Source organism: Podarcis erhardii (assembly GCF_964252035.2).
Source record: "Podarcis erhardii genome assembly, chromosome: 13".
Classification (NCBI taxonomy): Eukaryota; Metazoa; Chordata; class Lepidosauria; order Squamata; family Lacertidae; genus Podarcis; species Podarcis erhardii.
In genome coordinates, this window is record NC_138502.1 from 26,367,017 (window position 1) to 26,386,167 (window position 19,151).

The 19,151-nt window shown below is 43.9% G+C and overlaps 1 protein-coding gene across 2 annotated transcripts; it reads right to left on the reverse strand.

The window, feature by feature from the left end:
- Positions 1–3,727: 3,727 nt before the first annotated feature.
- MYL4 (myosin light chain 4) lies at positions 3,728–18,671 on the reverse strand. 2 transcript variants are annotated; one of them, XM_081837060.1, is made up of 7 exons: positions 18,475–18,671; positions 13,780–13,807; positions 8,880–9,029; positions 8,204–8,377; positions 6,476–6,553; positions 5,764–5,808; positions 3,728–4,005 (listed from the first exon to the last, which is right to left on the reverse strand). In XM_081837060.1, the coding sequence occupies exons 1-6, from the start codon at positions 18,589–18,591 to the stop codon at positions 5,780–5,782; spliced, it is 576 nt and encodes a 191-aa protein (XP_081693186.1). In that variant the 5' UTR covers positions 18,592–18,671; the 3' UTR covers positions 3,728–4,005; positions 5,764–5,779. The 2 variants fall into 2 exon arrangements, with proteins under 2 accessions (XP_081693186.1, XP_081693185.1); XM_081837059.1 differs by lacking the exons at positions 3,728–4,005; positions 5,764–5,808; positions 6,476–6,553; ... (1 more) ...; positions 13,780–13,807; positions 18,475–18,671 and adding an exon at positions 10,068–10,804 and having other exon boundaries at positions 8,848–9,029.
- Positions 18,672–19,151: the final 480 nt, after the last annotated feature.

A 19,151-nucleotide genomic window follows, 5' to 3' on the forward strand; every position in this document is an offset into this window, starting at 1 on the left:
GGCGACGGAAAGGAGCCGAACACACTCCGCCTCCTTCCCGAGCGGGTGACGGAAGGGGCTCCCGGACGTGCCCGAAGAGCAAACTTCCTTTTCCACGACTCTTGACGGAAAGAGCCGAAAGAAAGCGAAAGCACGCGCGGCGTCGAATTGGCCGGCTCGGCGGAAATCATCCAAAACTTCACCCCGCTTCCTCTCGGCTGTTGACGGAAAGAGCCGAAGCGGCCCGAAACAGTCCTTGATTTGAGACGAGAGGGGTGACCTCCATCATGAAACTTATTCTCAAGTATTATCAGCTCAGAATTTGGGAAGAATATACTGTGGGGGAAGTTCATACCTGGAATAGACGAGAAGCTGGCTGCTCTCTGAGATTTGTGTACTCACTGATTTTGTTTTTAAGGGAATTTTTTCCTTTGACCTCTTAAAGAAATATTTCCCCAGATTTCCTTAAAAGTAAACAAAAACAAAAAACCCCAACACTGATGAAAGTATGGAGAATTTCTGCTGAAGCCTCTGAATCTTCTTTAAATTTTTTTTAAAATAAAATTTATTTTTGCAGAAATAACTTTATAAAGGACTGAACTGCAAACAGATCAAGCCAGAGTACGCTACATATGTAGGTGCATGGTGTTTCAAAATACAGTGTGAAATCAGAGGACAAAATTGCAGCTTATTCTTGGAGCAAAGAGATGGGCAGCAATTCTTCCGACTGGGCTAGTGGGCTTGATCCCTGTCTGTTTCAGTTGTCCTATATATATGTACATGGGTCCCTTGTATCTAGTAATAGATATAAGGTTGGGAGGTGTGTGTGCTTTTTTAAAAAACAGCTGCCTTGATCGGTACGTAACATCAGGAAAAGTACATATTAATAAATAGTTCCCCTCCAGAACGGTGTCTTATTGTGGGTGTATTCTGAAACGTGTTCTTTACATAATAATAGTGCAATAGTGCTGGGTATATTAGTTGTTCTGTGTTGCTTCCTCAATGAAAAGTTACGGGATTTCACACACACACACAAATACTGTGGTACCTCGGGTTACATACGCTTCAGGTTACAGACTCCGCTAACCCAGAAATAGTACCTCGGGTTAAGAACTTTTCTTCAGGATGAGAACAGAAATCATGCTCCGGCGGCACGGCAGCAGTGGGAGGACCCATTAGCTAAAGTGGTGCTTCAGGTTAAGAACAGTTTCAGGTTAAGTACGGACCTCTGGAACGAATTAAGTACTTAACCCAAGGTACCACTGTAAATTGCAGGAAACGAAGCAGCATGACTGACTGCCCCATCACTTTTACAGTGCAAATAGTGTTGAAAGTGCAGTCACATATGGCTGCCCTGACAGCATCATAAAAGGGATATCCAGAAGGGCCCTTAATCTGTGTTGGCAAAGAGTGCTGAACAAGGAGATTTGTACAGTCAGCATACTCTCCCTGTTTCTATCTAAACTTGAATTGTGGATCAGACATGGATCAGACACTTCTAGGAACCAAACTTGGCCTTGCTAGCCTCCTCCGCCCCCTTTCTTCATCTCTTCCCGTTCCCTGGACTGCATGGATGATGCCACCATCCAAACCATCTTTGGTATGGCGTGCTTTCTTAATCTTAGGCAGCAGGACTGCCACCATCAGCTCTCCTTGGGCAAGGATGCTATTTTTACCTCACTTCAACCCCCCTGAGCCATACCCCACCCTGGGAGCCAGGGAAGAAAACTTTAAAAGGAAGCAGCCAGGCACTGGCCATTGTCCTGGGAGGATTCACCTAGATTAAATTTCTATTTATATAGACCTTCTCCAGCAGTGGTGGGTGGTTATGACGAAAGGGAGAACAGCTGGTGTCAACCAAAGCTTTTTATAAAACACACTGTGTGTTTCTAAGACCACCCATCTTCTGGGAGAAGCTGTGTCCTTAGCAGGTCAGGCAAGAGGTGCAATTTTGGGGTAGCTGCAAAGCCATTCAGGTGCAGGGCCTAAGGCATTGTTGGGTACCCAAGGAGGGGCCCAACACCACTCTCTGGAGATCCCCAGCCCTCAGCCTCTTTGCTCTTGCTGCCTGTGTTCACCTCTGAGCATGTCAGCAATGACAAGAGTGAGGAGGCAAAGCATCTCTCCCTCTGGGTGGTTGTATAGATTGGACATAGAGGAACAGCACAAGTGAGTGGTCAGCAGTGTCTTGGAGCGGGACCCTCAGAGCCTATTGAGGGCACCGTACCCAAGGCTCCCCCCAAAACCTAGAACCAGCACTGGTCAAGTGGTCCAATTTATATAGTCAAGGTAGTGGCACCACTCAAGTGACCTAATGCCCATGGAAGACCTTATCATAATGGAGTCATGACAATTGATGATTGGCATGTCTGCACCAATTTAACAAGAACAGACATTGTATTTTATCCTTACAAAAACAAAAGGCTTCAGATTCTCTTCTTAAAACACCATGATACTTAAATTGATTGTGTGTGCTGATTGTGTGTGGGGCGGAAAATATTGAAATTTCAAAAAAACTGTCCAGATGTATGCTGTAAAAATAAGTAATAAATTCACAGACGTAGTGCTTTAAAAAAAATAACCAAAGGTTCCCTATGCACAATTAATTTTAATTGGAGTAAATATATGACTAGATGCAGCCGAGGCCCCAAAATCTGTAGCAGGTGAATGTTATTCTGCCACCAGAAAAATACACTGTTTCATGTACAGAAACGTAATCCACTCATATTATACCAACACTGATATCTCCCGTCAGTAGTAATATTAATGTAATATTTGTAATGTAATATTAATGTACTAATATTAAAGTAGTAATAATGGAGAATGGATGCCCCGCTGATGTTACTGATTTACTAGGTAAATTCTAAGTAGTATTAATTTTCTCTGCTACATTGTGCCTCTGCAGCAATAGCGCTGTGTCCTTTGGGATGCATCTCTCATCATGTGCACAGTGCAGTAAAAATGCCAGGCGAAAAAAAGCCAGCAAACCCAAAGATCGCTGTCGCTCTGCATGATCTCAGAAATGTGCATCTGCCACCTATCCCTGCTCTTGCATTCCTTTCTTCCTGTGCTGACAGTTAAACCTGGTCCACCCCCCCCCTTCAAGTGTCATTATTTTCAGGTGGGGCTCAATCACATACTGTACTGTCAAATTCAGGTTGTGCAGTTATAGTTGGTTGGGAGGTTCCCCAAAAGACAGGACAGAAGCAGACGTAGAAAACCCACTGGGAACATAGCCGTCAACTTTTCCCTTTCCTTGTGAGGTATCCTATTCGGAATAAGGGAATTTCTCTTTAAAAAAAGGGAAACGTTGACAGCTATGACTGGGAAGTGTGAGATAGCATTTGTTTAAGTATAATGTTATCTAACCTTTCCTGCAAGCAAATCAGAATTAATGCTCATTGAAAAGCCAGTTTTGTCAAATGTCCCTGCAAAAAGATCAGGATGAATGTTCAATGAACAGGTCATCTGGAAGCACCCACAGAGGTTTCCTCCTGTGTAAATAGGTAGAAGATTGCAGCCTTAATCACTTCTGTTCCTGTTATACCAGGACAGGGCGAACACTACTGTAGTTAAAAGTTTCCACAAATAAGGAGACACCAAGGGACCATGTATAGGACCACTCTTTTGTTCTTTGTGGCAGTGACATTCAGGAAGAAGGGGTCATCTTTCAAGTGATGGAGTGGCTTTTTGGGGGGGGGGATATGTATTGAGCTCACTGAAGTTCGAAATAAAATTTAGGCAAAAGTTAAACGGAAATGGTATCTGTGCGCGCAGACGTTTTAATTTCAATGGACCAAATGTAGCAGAAGGAAAGAAGAATGGACACAACCGAAATAATAAATAAAGGTTTAAAACTGATGCAGGAGCATGCATTCTTTATATACAGAGGCTGTTACACTGTGGAAATGGAGAGTCCCTCTTACATGCCTTGTGGCAAATGCAGCTCCTGGGCAATGTAGAGGTGTGCGGGATATGAGGTAAGAAATTCTTGCTGGATGGATTTTTCCCCCTCCTCCCAAGAACCTGGAAGGAAAGCAGACGATAATTTTAACGCAGTCAGGGGGAGCCAATACGGAAACCACATTTGCTATCCCTACAGGAACAGATTCAGGACATTACAAAAGCATGGATTGGCATGGCAAGAGATGTCTTCTCCAGAAACGGAGGCAAGAAAAATGTCATCTGGGATTGATAAAAGGCACTTGTGGCTGTCACTGACACCTGTCTATTCAGGTGCAGAGTGAGCTTGTAACTGGATCAGAGGAGGAAATTTCCACCGCATTTATCACAGTATCTTTATTTTACGGTTATCTTAATTTTGTTTGGATTCCAGTTTCAGCTTGTTTAATTTCACCCACTCTTCACAGAGCTTCAGCCATTTATTTAGAACTGAGAGAGCAGCTCCCAGTTGCTTAATTAAAGAAATACAGAGCTGGATGTTCTCAACATATTGATGACACTGTACTCCAAAGTTCCTTGTGGCTTCATTAAGATATCATGCAGCATCCACAATAAAATGTTTTGCATTAACTCAGCGCCTCCCTCAGCTAGTAATCTTTCCAAATAACTTAACAAAAGTCATAAAACTTCACATGTGAGCTTAATTTATGAACTGTTGTGCTCTGGGCCATGTTCTAACTAAGATTTATAGGGGAGCCACCAACAGTACCTAAAATCTACATTACACTTTTCACATTTTCAGCACAGAAAGCAGTCTTGGTTTTTTCCATTGCTGATATTTGGACACAATGGTTGCAGTTAGGGATGTAAGACGACAGCGCTTTCCATTCCGACCTGCATTCATCACAAACAGCGCTGTTACCATTCTGCTGCAGTTCAGTTTACTGAATACTGTTACATAAGTTAAACAGTGGGCAGGGGGAGGAATATGTAACTACGGTATTTAAATAAGTTAAACTCCCCGCCCCCCGCGCTTTCTAGACAGAGGTTTGCACTTTCCTGGTCTGGGGGTTTTTTTTTTGGGCACCACCACTTTCCCCAGGAAAACTCGCTCTTTAAAGCTGAATCAGAACAAATGGCAATTCGGGTTTTCTGCAGAATTTTTTCAGCGGTAAAGAGCAGATTTTCATGGGGAAAGCGCCATGGCGAAGGTGCTCAGACATGGAGCTTTAAAGCACGGACCCGTGCCTAGAGATGTGGCACAAAAGGAAGTCTGGATGAGGCCTCACACAACTTGCAGCTGTTTTGATATAAATGGAATGATGTAAAAAAAAAAAAAGAGTCCTTAATTGTGTATCGTTTGCAGATTTGAAAAAGGCAACAATGATAATGTGAATGAGGATCAATTGTATTTACTTGACTGATTTTCATTTCTTTCATTTTTAAAATAGTTTTTATTGGAGATTTTATTGGGTTACAAAAGTATGTGCATTGTGTCTTATTTTCAGGTCATAGAGTCTTCTACATATCAGTTACATGCGATGTGGGACATTAATGCTGTATAAAGCTGGGGGAGAAGAGATGTGGGGAGAGAGAGAGGGAGGAGAAGGTGTGTGGTAAACTTAACATTCATTTACTTAGTGTATGTGTGAGGTTTTTGTGTCGGCATCACTTGGGTAGGTTCTCTTTCTATTCATTTATAAGTCTTCATTGGCAGTGGGGGAAGGAGCCCAGGGCATGCTTGGTTGCCTTTTGTTGACTGCAGACTGCAATAGTTTCTGCTAACTTTTCCATTTTTGTAGGAATTCTCCAACATCCCTAGTTGCAACATACACAGGTATCTGGGATGTTTCAAACAAGGAAAGGGGAAAAGGGACTCACTTTAAGGATTCCATCTTCAACCAGACATGATGTGCTTGACAAAAGCTGAGAACACACAAAAAAGAGTTGTTAATTTTCATAAAATCAGAACCTTATGCATGTTCACTCAGAAGTGAGTCCTCCTGTCTTCAGTGACAGCCGACTCTTAGCTCCTTGCTGCCACTATTGCCTCACCACTGCTGCATAGAACAACCAGCACCACCAGAACAATTTTAAAGGTGTTCAGCACAAACCCCACAAGACTATTTGTTTGGAATTGGCAGGTTTTATGCACTCTGGAGAGGCCTTAGTGCCTAAAAATGCCATCCAATTCTGGGGGAAATAAAATATTTATGGCTTAAAAATAAATAAAAATCCCCATAATACCAAAACTTGGATTTTTTTTTGAACTAGTATTCAGATCTAAACCCAAACTGAACAGTTCCCAAATCTGTCTGGACTGAATCAGGCTGTTTACTGAAGTGCCAAACTGAATTTTGCAGTCAGTCCAGTTTCCACCTCTATTTCATATTATCTGTGCAAGTCAATCAAGTTAAGCATTCAATGCAAAGCATGAGTAGTAATGTATTGCTCAGCAACTACTGGTCAAGTGCACATCATACAGCAGTAGCAGGAGTCCCAGAAGCGAAAGAAAAGTGTGGGCAGATCCAGAGTTTCCCGATAAGTGGAAGTTTTGTTTTGTGTTTCAAAAGAAAATGTGGGTTTGTCCTACCTTCGTAGTTGATGCAGCCATTGGCATCTTCTTGCCCTGCCATTAGCTGTTCTACTTCAGCCTCCGTCATCTTCTCCCCTAGGAGCGGAAATCAAACATCAAGCTTTGTTTACCCCCCCTCCACACACAAAAATTGTTCTTCGAATAGACTAAGCTGCATCAAGCATTCTGCATATTTGCATCATGATCCAGGGATTTTTAGGAGCAGCAGAGGCTTCTGAATATTAGGGGAAACAGCCATAGCACCGTAGTAAAGCATATTCCCTGTGTGCAGAAGATCCCAGGTACAATCCTGACATCTGAAGTTAGATCTGGGATAGAATCAGTGTAAACCAGACATTTGCTGAACTACCAAGTCCCATCAGCCCCAGTAAGCACAGCCAATGGCCCTGGGTGATGGGGGCTGTCTTTAAACCAGGGGTGGTACTAGGCTTTATTTCAGCAGGGTCAAAGACCTGGTTTGGGTCATTTCTGTACACTCACCCACAGACTTGGAGCCTCAGTTGCCCCCCTCTGGAGGCTTCCCCCAGGGCAAAACCCCAGATAGCCCCCTTGTAGTTATGGCTCTGTGTAAACAGTACTGAACTAGATGGACCAGTAGGTCTGACTCAGTAGAAACCAGCACCTCATGTTCCTGCCGTGCTCCCATGGGTACAGTGCCTAGTACACCAGCCAGCTGTGTATAGGGATTAATGCAGCAATCCCACATTACCCATTGGCAGTGAGAGCCAGTGTGGTGTAGTGGTGAAGAGCGGTGGACTCATAATATGGTGAACCGGGTTCGCTTCCCCGCTCCTCCGCATGCAGCTGCTGGGTGACCTTGGACTAGTCACACTTCTCTGAAGTCTCTCAGCCTCACTCACCTCACAGAGTGTTTATTGTAGGGGAGGAAGCGAAAGGAGATTGTTAGCCACTTTGAGACTCCTTAAGGGGAGTGAAAGGTGGGATATCAAGTCCAAACTCTTCTCCTCTTCTGCTGCTGTCTACTGAGCTCAATAGAATGTGCGTTTTGCACAGCTGGCACTGCAGAACTCATGTCCACACGTGAATTGCATTCACCCAGTATCAGTGATGGGAGGAATGTTTGTGAGAAATGTCCCCCCACCCCTTCCTTTTCACCTTGAAGCAGGAGTGGGGAACTTGTGACCTTCCGGATGTGATCAGACTCCAGTTCCCATCAGCCCCTGCCACCATGACCCAATAATGGCCAGGCATGGCTTTGATCTACAGTTCCCATCATCACTGACCACTGATCCTGCTAGCTAAGAATGATGGGAGTTGTAGTCCCAAAACAGTTGAAGACAAGTTTGGAAAACATTAATCTAGTTCCTCTCCCATGCTTTAAAGGTAGGCAGAGATGGTATACAGGATGCTGAGAGCATAAGCAAGGGGTGATGAATCTTGGGCCCTCAGGATGTTGCTGAACTAAAACTCTCATTAGCCCCAGCAATCGTGGCCAATGGCCATGTCTGCAACTCTGAGGGATAAACTACAGTTCCCAGGATTTGGGTGGGGGGCTGGTGGGTACCAGTGTGCTTCATTGAATGGTGTGTTTGCCCTCTTACTCTCCCTAAAGTAAATGTATGTGTGATTTGGGAAAAGTTATTCCCTAAGATAGATGGACCACATGTTAATTATCTGGGAAGGCTGAGGCCTGCTAAAGCAGAATACTTGTTGCACAATGCTCTCCTTCCACCATCATGCCACAAATTTTATGACTTCCTCTACCTAAAGTAGCAAGGACATGGCGCAGTTCAGCCCCCATGACGGTGCCATTCCCTTCCTTGTCGAAGACGCGCAGCCCTTCCACAAAGTCCTCATAAGTCCCCTGGTCCTTGGATCGGGCAATGTGCTGCAGCATTGGGAGGAAGGTTTCAAAATCCAGCATCTTTGCGCCCAATTCTGATGAGGAAGAACACAGAGATGAAAGATGGTGGGCGCGGCCTTCATAATAGGCCATTTGCAACAAACCACAGCACACAACTAAGGGATGAGCTTGAGTGCACCCTTCTCCTGCTCCCTCCTTCCTTCCCTCCATCTTCCTTTCATAAACTTGGCTGCCTCCCTAGTTGCTTAAACCACAATTCCTTGAAATATCTGATCTGTGGGTTTAAGGACGTGCTCCCTACAAATCAAGAATGCTAACCAGGATCTGATTTGGGAGAAGCGCAAATTTCAAGTTTAACCCAGGCCAAGAGAAACAGCGCTTGAGCATTGCTTATATTAATTATTATTATTAATAATTATTATTATTGTTATCATCATCATCATCATCATTATTAGCTGCCTATCTGGGCAGCTCCCAACAGAATATTAAAACAACTACAGAACCACATATGTGTAATTTTAAGCTGTAATTTTGGAAGCTGAAAAGGGCCAGATCCATCTTATTTTGTAAACTTGCCTTCAGGTGTTGGTTTCCCCAGCACCTTTAAGACCTCTGCGTTGGTTGGGTTCTGTCCCAGGGCTCGCATGACATCACCACACTGGCTGTATGTAATCTTCATCTCGCCCGTTGGAGTCCTGTCAAACAGCATGAAGGCCTCTTTGAACTCTGTGCAAAAGAAGGGACCAAGTTACCGGTAGTTCTTTGCACAATGTCAGGAAAATATACCCATGATGCCCTAGAGATCCCACCCTAGGTCTGAGGAGCAGAAGAAGAATTACTTTTAAACATGAAGAGTCTGAGAATTATTTTTTTACATACTCTTAATGGTGATTGGGTAAGGTTTTTTTTTTGTTGTTTAGAGCCATTCTGGTCTATTTTTCCAGCTCCACAAAAGGAAGAATATACTGTACCACAGCAGTCCTATTCAAGAGTTTTGCCTTCATCGTATGAGGGGAAAGCCCAGAGTTGCACTCATGAGCCTTGTCCCCCTCTCATATTGCTGTTGCCCTTCTGCGCCACAGTCCACACAAATCGTTGATAGAAGGTATGAAGAGGGGAGTCTGCTCAACCTATATAAGCTTCCCATGTGGTCTAGAACCCTTGATCATGCAAGGGGAGCCTATACAGTTCTCTCTCAACTCTGAGCTCACTGGGCAATATAAATATTGGGTGCACCCCTCAGAAAGTGAAGCTTTTTCTCAAACCATTTTAAATCATCTTTACAAATATTCAGTCACCAACTACCTTCCCTGGCACAGCCCTGGACAGGCCATAGTATCCCTGGTTTTCAACAGCAGTTAGCAGCCAAATGACCTGCTAGTGATGCTTAAAATAAAATAAAATTGCTGAACGTCTCCACTATTTTAAACAGACAGCAGCTGTGGACCCCCAACCTGGATCCCCCTGCCAGGTTCACTGCTGAGAATTGCTCGCTCCCTGGCTGCTATTTGCCCCAGAAGGAGAAGCTTGCAGTAATCTGTATCTTCATCAACAGGCAATAGAGTAGTAAGGGCTGTAGAGTTATTTCCTGCAGAAAATAATTTGCCACAGGAGTTGTGTTTTCAACGTTTTTCTGTACACTGCTAAGAAATGCTAATGTAAATGCCTTAAATAAGAGCGGCGAGTTTGAGCAAACTTATTTAAAAGGTGTTGTTTTGCCTAAATTAGCATTAGGTTTTTGGCCCAAGGTGACCTTCAATTTACCTTTCAGGAGGGGTGTATCTGGGAAAATAAAGATTGGTTTGTTTTTATACGTGATGGGTTTCAGCTTCTCAACTTGCTGCAAGATCCTTTCTTTATCCCTTAATTCCGCTAGCCGAGTGACAATAGCCCTGCACAGATCTGCTTTTGCCGCCTTCTGCTGTTGGGCGGAAACCCTGTAGGCTCTTTCCACCACAATGGGGTCATCTCTGGTGTCTAACTTCAGGATACCCGGCAACCACTCCTCCAGGAAGGCTACCAGGTCCTGGCCCTCTTCTTCCTCTGGCAAGCCACAGATCCTGAGGATATGGGGCTGCACTTGGTCCTCGATCTTCTGTACCCGGTTGCTGAGGCGTCTGTTCTCGCCAACCAGGCACCCAATGTCCCGGTGACAGTCCTGTACCTTTGCTTGCTCGTTCTTAATTGTGAAGCTCGTTGCCGTGGCTGACTGGACCAGGCTTTGGATCAGCCCTTCCAGGGTGTCCATACGTGAATTCAAAGCTAAGATCTTACTATCAAAGGCCTTCACTGCCTCTATGGTTTGCTCCATCGTTTTCTTGATCTCCAGCAACACCTCTTTCATGGAGGTGTCTCCACTGTTGAAGGAGGTCAAGGGCTCAGCACCAGTGTGCAACGCTGGAGACATGGAGGCCCAAGAGGCATCATTTTGAAACCTATGGAAATCTTTGGGCCTATTCACCGGCGAAGTTAGCTTGTTATTCTGCATTTTAATGCCAGGTGCAGCAGTGCAATGGCTGCCACATATGAGGAGGTCTCCTGTGACATCACAATGACCCTTCCTGAACCTAGGGCTTTATGCTGTGCTGAACTTTAGGGTTGCATGGGTCCTGCTGCTACGTCTTTCTTACTTCTCGAAAAAAAGGGAACTCTCAACATGACAGTTCCTATGGATCTTAACAGAGGGATGGGAAACCTATGGACACTGTTGGACTCCCATCAGCCCCAGGCCACTGCTGTGTAAATTCTCAAGGTCTTCTCTACAGCTTCACTGCTTTCTCAAACATGCTCTATGGCCACCACTGTTGATCAAGCTATAAGGATGGGGGCGAGAGTGAAATCAGATTCTCGATACAGATATAATCGATGGTATCTAACACCAAAAATGTATAAATCAAAATCAAATAAGTATCGGAAATGTAAAGAGAAAGAAGGTTCTTTTTATCATAGGTGGTGGTCTTGTAGTAAGGTTAAAGCTTACTGGGAAATGATATATAATGAATTTTAAAGGGTGTTTAAAATAACGTTTGTAATAATAAAAAAAACTATCCAGAAGCTTTTTCTTTTGGGAATTATAGGGACAGAACTACTTAAATTGTATAGAAACTTATTCATGTATGCTACTACAGTGGCAAGAATATTACTCGCCCAAAAATGGAAAGAAGTCATCGTCCCAGCAAAGGAAGAATGGATACTAAAAATCATGGAATATGCAGAAATGGCAGAAATTACCAGAAGAATTAAGAAAGCAAGATAACAAACTTTTTATAAAAGAATGAAAATAGTTTATTGAATATTTGCAGATAAATTGTAAACAGGTAAGAGCATTGGCAGGATTATTGTAATAACCTGCAGTTTTATAAGAGTAAATATATAAGTTGATGAATAAATTAGCTAATTAAGTTAATTTGGATATGCAGAAGATATTAAAAATAAATTTAAGGAACCACAGAATGGGGAAAGGAAGTCAAGTTTTGAAATGTTAAAATGATTGTAAAATTAGTGAAACGTATAAACCTGAAAAGCATATATATATATATATATATATATATATATATATATATATATATAAAAGTGAAATCAGATTCTGAAGCCTGTAAAGCAGGGAGGGAAATTTGTAGCCCTAGAGCTCTTAGCAGCCCCAGCCAGCATGGTCAATAGCCTGGGGTGACAGGAATTAGACACCAGAAATACCTGGAAGACGAAGGTTTCCTTGTCTTAACAGATTGTCTCACACAGAGACAAAGGGTTGTATTCAACATAGTGCCAAGGTGAATGTTCTGTTCCGGAATGTTCTCCCCCCCCCCACCAGCCACGTGTCCCCTAAATGTGTTCTGGGTTCCCCCACCCCAACGCTCTGGAGAAGATTTTGGGATGGCATGAGGCATGTTCAGGGGGACTAGAGGGGGAGAAATCCCTTTGTGCTAGTCCTAATCCTTGTGGTAGCACGAAAAGTTAAATACCATTCATACTCGCTAAGCCAAAGGCATGCTGGGGCCTAATGCATACAGGCGTAATAACCTGTCTGTTCCCCCACCGTGTGGCATTTGGCAGAGTAGCACCAAGCTTAAGGCAGAGAGAGAGAGGGAAGTCTGGAAGGCATGCAGCTACAGAGACTACAGTATATGTAGGCACTACAGTGCTATCTCTAGTTACGAACTTTCGCTAATGGGGCCTCTTGCTGCCACTGCGCCACCAGCACACGATTTCCGTTCTCATCCTAGGGCAAAGTTCTCAACTCAAGGTAACTCTTCCAGGTTAGCGGAATTTGTAACCTGAGGCGTTTGTAACTCAAGGTACCACTGTACAGCTTATTGTTACAAGCCACCCCAATCTCTGCCAAATGGTAGCAAGATTCCAGGAGTCTTGGCAATTAACCAGGATTTGTATTCATTTGGAATGAGGCACAGCAGTAGGGTTGCCATATGTCTGGAATTTCCTGGACATAGCCGGAATACTGTACAGTGGTACCTTGGGTTACAGACGCTTCAGGTTTCATACACTTCAGCTTACAGGCTCCGCTAACCCAGAAATAGTACCTCAGGTTAAGAACTTTGCTTCAGGATGAGAACAGAAATTGTGCAGCGGCGACACAGTGGCAGCGGGAGGCCCCATTAGCTAAAGTGGTACCTCAGGTTAAGAATAGTTTCAGGTTAAGAACGGACCTCCAAAATGGATTAAGTTCTTAACCTGAGGTACCACTGTAGTGGTTAGCAGTTAGCAGGTGGAAATGTCCAGGGAAATCCAGACACATGGCAACCTATGTCGGAAGTCTAGATTTTGTTGAATGCCCTTAAAAATAGCTCAGAAACTTGTAGTTTAATGGTGAATTTTGGATATAATGGAGATGTAAAAGATTTGGATTATTATAAAATATGCAGGAGGAAATGACTAACAATAGGACACACAAAGGGGAGGAGGGAAGTCTAGGAGATTCTCTGGAATCTTGTTTTCTGTATGTTGGATATGTGATTGTAAAACTTTAATTTGAAAAAAATAATAAATAATAAATAAGGTCTAAAACTTCTGGGTTTTTTTAGATGTATCCGGACCTTCACTTTTTGAAATATGGCAACCCTACACAACGGAGACTGTAGTGTCTTTAATAAATTCGGTTTATTCACACATATTTAGACCAGAGTTTTATGGAGGGAGAGTTCACAGCATTTACATCTCCAGAGGGTCTTGTCCTCCGCAGCAGCGCAGCACTGGATTCCGTGGCATCCTAAACACCATCCTCCCGTCTCTCTGTGACAGCTTGCTGTAGCCAGCCAGCGGGTCTGCTGCCTCCTAAGGAAGCTAACCAGTATTCTTTCCAACCTTTGCTAAGTTCATGAATTTACGAGTTTGCTCAAATTCTAAACCTTCACCGAATGTAGAGATTATTGGGGGTGGGGTTGTCCTGCCTCCCCAAACATATAGAGCAGCTATCTATGGATTTAAACACCCGCCCACACACACACACTCCAGTGCTTACCTTCAATCTGTTCAGAATTGAATTCAATCTGCAAGAGAAAGAAAAAGCCAGCAGTTAATGATTTGCTTTAACCACAGCTTTTGCAAACGCACACACAACAACCTGCGATGACTGCAGGAGTCAGTTATATATGATTGGGTTTAATGTGGTTTGTAGACTTTGGGATATCTGGAGGCTTTCGGTTCATAGGCAAGACTATTTAGCTGTGGATCAGTTACACTTTTAAACAACCTCTCATACCCTCAGGTAGTTAGTGAGTGTAAAAGGCTGGATTGCCCCCTCCTCCCCCTGCCAAACTCTACTTTCACTGCACTCCTGATGGAGTATTCCATTCTGTGCATGTGCACAAAACGAGTGGAAGGAAGCCAATTCTGGATGAACAGAAATGCTAGTTTGTTTTCAACCTCGTTGCCCCTCATACCTGGAAAGGCCTTCCAGAACAGGCACACAATGGCGGCTTCCAGACCATCTGTTGATTGAGGATTCATCCCGAGTGCAAAGCTTCTTGCAGTCTGGGTTAGATGCTAACATTTTCCTAACATGGTAACTGGGCCAGCCCATAGGATCACACTCTTTCTGTGGGGCCACCTTTCTGTTTCTTTCAACTCCCTGCCTGCCATCTTCCCAACAACCAATCCAGGGGAATGCACTAGTTTGTTGGCTTCCTCCTCCATTTCTGTGTTGCCCTTGTAGAACTCAGCAGGGAAGAGAAGGGACTCTGCCTGTCATTGGCTCTGCCTCCACTTCTTCTTGGTGTCACAGCCTTCCAGCCTACCAGTTCCAATGGCCACTAGCCGTGTGTGTGTGTGTGTGTGTGTGTGTGTGTGTGAGAGAGAGAGAGAGAGAGAGAGAGAGAGGGGTTTCTAGGCATCCTCCCAAGGTCAAAGTGTCAAGTGGCTAAACCAGTTCCATACTGATTTGATGCTATTAATAACCCTCTCCAGCTAGCAGAGGCTATCTTGAAAAGAACAGGGACAGTATCAAAGGAAAGGAGAGGAATGGAAAAAATTCCCTCCCTGCATGATAACTGAAGAGACAAAGGACTGATGTTGTTCGTTTGCTGGGCGGGTGGTGGCATAAGGCAGATTATAGAGAGGAATGGGCATGGAACCCATCTGCATTCATGAAGGGTATGCCTGTCCACAGCTATGACAAATGGAACCTCCATTTGGAGAGGCAGTACATCTTGTTAAGTAATTTGTGTAGCATAGTCATAGGCTGAAGTTGCACCTGGATATTTCTCACACTAAATATATACATTACACATTTTTAAACACTAGTGCATACACGTCTATTTTATCTTAGTTTTCCTTATGTGTGCACTGCTGGCATTTAAGTGATGTACGCACATACACATGTTCACACGTTATGTGTTTCCTGCAGGGAGTTAAGTGCATCTAGGCAATTTTAGACCCTGGGCATTTCTTCAAGTAGGAAGAAACATTTAACATTTATTTTCTCTATGTGTCTCCTTCCTCTCCCAACTTTTTCAACGTTCCTGATACGTTGGGGGGGGGGACCTCAAAACATTTGCCAATCCTGACCAGAAGAAGAAAAAATTATCTGAGCATGTTCAGTTTCATGCGTTAAACTCAGTAAAATCGCAGCACCCCCCTGACTACATGAATAAAAATGGAGTCTACTTTCGATGCCTTGAACCTAAGCACATGGGGATAAGCACCAGTAAAGGAATATATATAATATAGAGTAAAATAAAATAAAATGGGTATCTGCCACAGTGTATATATCTAAATGATTTTGCAAATAGGAGCGAAAGGATGTTGCTGCGATCAACGTCAGTCCCACTTGCTGGCCAAGAGGATGACATGGTGACTGTTTGCTGCTGCCCCTTTGTCTGCCGCTCTCTAGGCGGTCATTCAGTGGGGGCCTGGGCTGTGGACTGCTGCCCTTGAGCACTGAGGTCCAGCCCCATGGCACCATTGTTCAAAGGCATCTCCTCCTATGCCCATGTATTCGCCAAACCTTTATTCCTTTTTAACATCTCCCAACCTCCGCTTCTCTAGGGCTGCAATCCCATGTACATTTCCCTGGAAGAAAGCCACATTTGAATTCAGTGGGGCTGAGTTTTGGGGAGGCACATGTAGATTTGCACTATGAATCTTTTTTCTCATGCTCTATGCCTGCTTCTTCTTGTTGACCGTCTCTGCTGGCCTTGACCCAAACCCATCTTTCTGCCACTGGGCTTTGAAACCATAGCCTGTTTCCCTTCCTCCTTTCACAGTAGCTCCCTGTTGCTCTGATTTTACTTTAAATTTTTAAAAAAATATTTAATACATTGATACTCTGTGTTTCAAGACAAGTCTTCCCAAAGCAGTTTACTTACAATCGCGTATCAGCATACAATAAAATACTGTGCTATAAAAACCTTGTGAATTAATGATAGGACAAAGAGCATCAGAAAGCCTAGAAGCCAGGATTATGCCAGCAAAATATAAAATGTACCAAACTCAGGCCAAAAATTGTATGTACAACACATACTTAGGGCCAAGTCTCAGCAATAAAAACAGGCTCAACAACCGCCAGTGAACCCTTTTACCCTTGAGATTTTATATGAGCATTTTAGAATGAAGACACAAATGGACATTCTGCATGAACTACAAAGCTCTCCCTCTCTTATCTCCCTGCCCCACATAATATTGTCACTGGCTTCTGTGTCTCTTTCCTCCTTCTCTTTTCATCTCTATGCTGTTGCCTATTCCCATAATGGTCTCTCCTTCTCACCTCTTAAAGCCTCATCCCTCAAGTTAATTCAGCAAAACTCCTGCGATCTATTGTGCTCTCATCTCACCTGGTCCTTTGCTGCCAGTTCACTCTCCTCTACTGTGCCCTCATGACTCATTGCTGTCTTCTCCCCTTGTCTATGGGAGAGCCCATAGCTCAGTGGTAGAGCATCTGTTTTGCATACAGAAGGTTCCAGGTTCAATCCCCAGCATCTCCAGGTACGGCAGGGAGAGGCACCCTGTCTGAAACTCTGGAAAGTCAGTCTCTCTGCTCAGTCTAGATAATACTGGTCCAATGATCTGAGTGGAAGTTAGCAGCTTCCTGTCTTTCTACGTCTCTAGGCGTGGGATTCCTAAGGCTTGTACAACATCCAGCATGCTATTTAAACCAATGTTATGTGAAGCAGAAGGAGCAGCAGTTTGGATGGGATGAGGCAAGGCCTTTGGGGCAGATGCAGATATAGGAACTGGGGGGAAGCGCTGAAAGGTTTTGGTTGTGGTGAGGTGTCTCGTTGCACTCTCTCTATATAGGAAAATGCTAAATTTATCACAATAGGTGCCCAGCTTTGTGCATTCAGGGCCTGAAAAACACTTGAGCCACACTTCACACCAACATCAGAAAGCCAATTTGCTCTTACGCAGAAATGCTATACTTGCAGGAACGTACTAATGTGTTCAGAATGAACAGTGCCATTCTGCAGAGGGAATCTGCAGATATCCTATCAACTTTAGAAAACGGGGAGATTTTCAGCTGCTGCAAATAAAACCAAGGGTGTGTGTGTGTGTGTGTGTGTGTGTGTGTTGAACACAGTTTGAAAGAGCGATTGCTGACTTGCGGTGTGAATACTCATTCCACTTACACCTCTGGTAAATAGGCAAAGTAGGATTTTGTACTGTTTCAAAAACCTGCAGAACTCATTTGACAAGTGGCGGTGATGGGACAAAAGAAATAAGCGTTACGTCATAGGATGTGAAAGCTCAAATGTTTTTCAACTCTAAAAAAACAAACCATCAGCTCTCTCCAGCCCAAGAAACCTGTTTTACTGATTAAGGGCAATATTAATATTTCCATTCATTCAAATCTTATTCTACAACTATGAGAAAAACATTAAGAGGCTTCATAGAGTTATTTGGAGACTAAACCTTTACTATTCTACTCCACTTGTAACTTCCAACACAGAGCTGAGCACTTGCAAGCAACAAAGCAAAGGTTTCAGAAGAATTTGGGGCTTTTGTCAAGCACCTTTAAAACTTTAAAGTAACCTTTAAAACTAAGTTACAGAGGAGTTAAGATTTTGCAGTAAGTTTTCTTTCAATCTAGCCATTCATCTTCTGCGAAGTAGATTTAAATGCCCTTGAAGAGAAGCTGTCTTGCAAAGTAAGTGGGTAAGCTGAGCTCTTGCAAAGCTTATATTACCGGTATTTAATGCAGAAGTAAGATGTTTGAAGTCTTACTGTTGGAAACTGCCCAGAGTGGCTGGGGTAACCCAGTAAGATGGGCGGCATATAAATATTATTATTATTATTATTATTATTATTATTATTATTATTATTATTATTATTGAGTTAATAAACAAACATTTTGTGGCAAATGAGATGCAACTAATTTGGGAATGGAGGTAGAAAAAAGAAAAGCAAGCAAGCAAATTGGAGTCTAGAGGACCAGCTTTCAAAGCAGTCTACCGTTAGATTAATCTTAGAATTGTAGTGCTGTTGAGTTTGAAGGTACCCAAAGGACCATCTAGTACAAACCTCCTGCAATGCAGGAACCACAGCTACCTTCAAATGGCTTCTACCATTTGGAATCAGCAGGTCTGGAAAACAAGGCTGAGATTCAGTAATTACGCCATGGGGGCCATTGGATGAGTCTGTGCGACATCAAGGGATCTGATAACAGGCCTTGAATCCCAAGCCTGTAAGAAAGGGAATTACCGGGCACCTCCCTGTTACTTACCTTCACACTCTTGGGGTCGAAAGCAGGTTCTTTTGGTGGTTCTGGGGCCGGGGCCGGAGCAGGAGCCGCAGCTGGCTTGGCAGCCTCTTTCTTGGGTTCCGGCTTTTTGGGGGCCATGGCTTCGGTTCACTTGTGGCACGAGCTGGGATGAGCAGCACGGTGGGGAGGCAGAGGGCCGAGGAACAAAAGGCGACCCTGGCTCCCACTCCTTATATACTGAGCTGGCGGGTCTGGCACCAGAAGGGTGGGCAGAGCTGCAAGGGCAACTGCTGTTTACTATAAAAGGAAGGTGCTCCCAAAAAAGCAGCCCCCACCCTCCCCACTCGACAATTGTCCTTTGTCATCAGCACATAGTGCAAAGACCTGGAGTCACCAGCACCAAGGTCCTCCGGCCGCACAAGGCGGCTTTTGTGCACCTGGGCTGGGAAGGGTTCAGAACGCCTACAGTTATTTTAAGATAATAAAGGGTTGCCCCGGAGGCTCTCAATAGGGGGGAAAAAAGCAGCAGCTTTGCTGATCAAACTGCCCCAATACTCAAGGGGGGACAAAGTGTGCCTTTTTATAGGCAAGCCGACGAGTGCAAATGCCATAGATTCCTTTTAAGTGCTGCATTTACTTCCCGACACTTTCCCAGAGGAATAGGCTTCAGACCTGCAGATACGTTTCTAAACTGACTG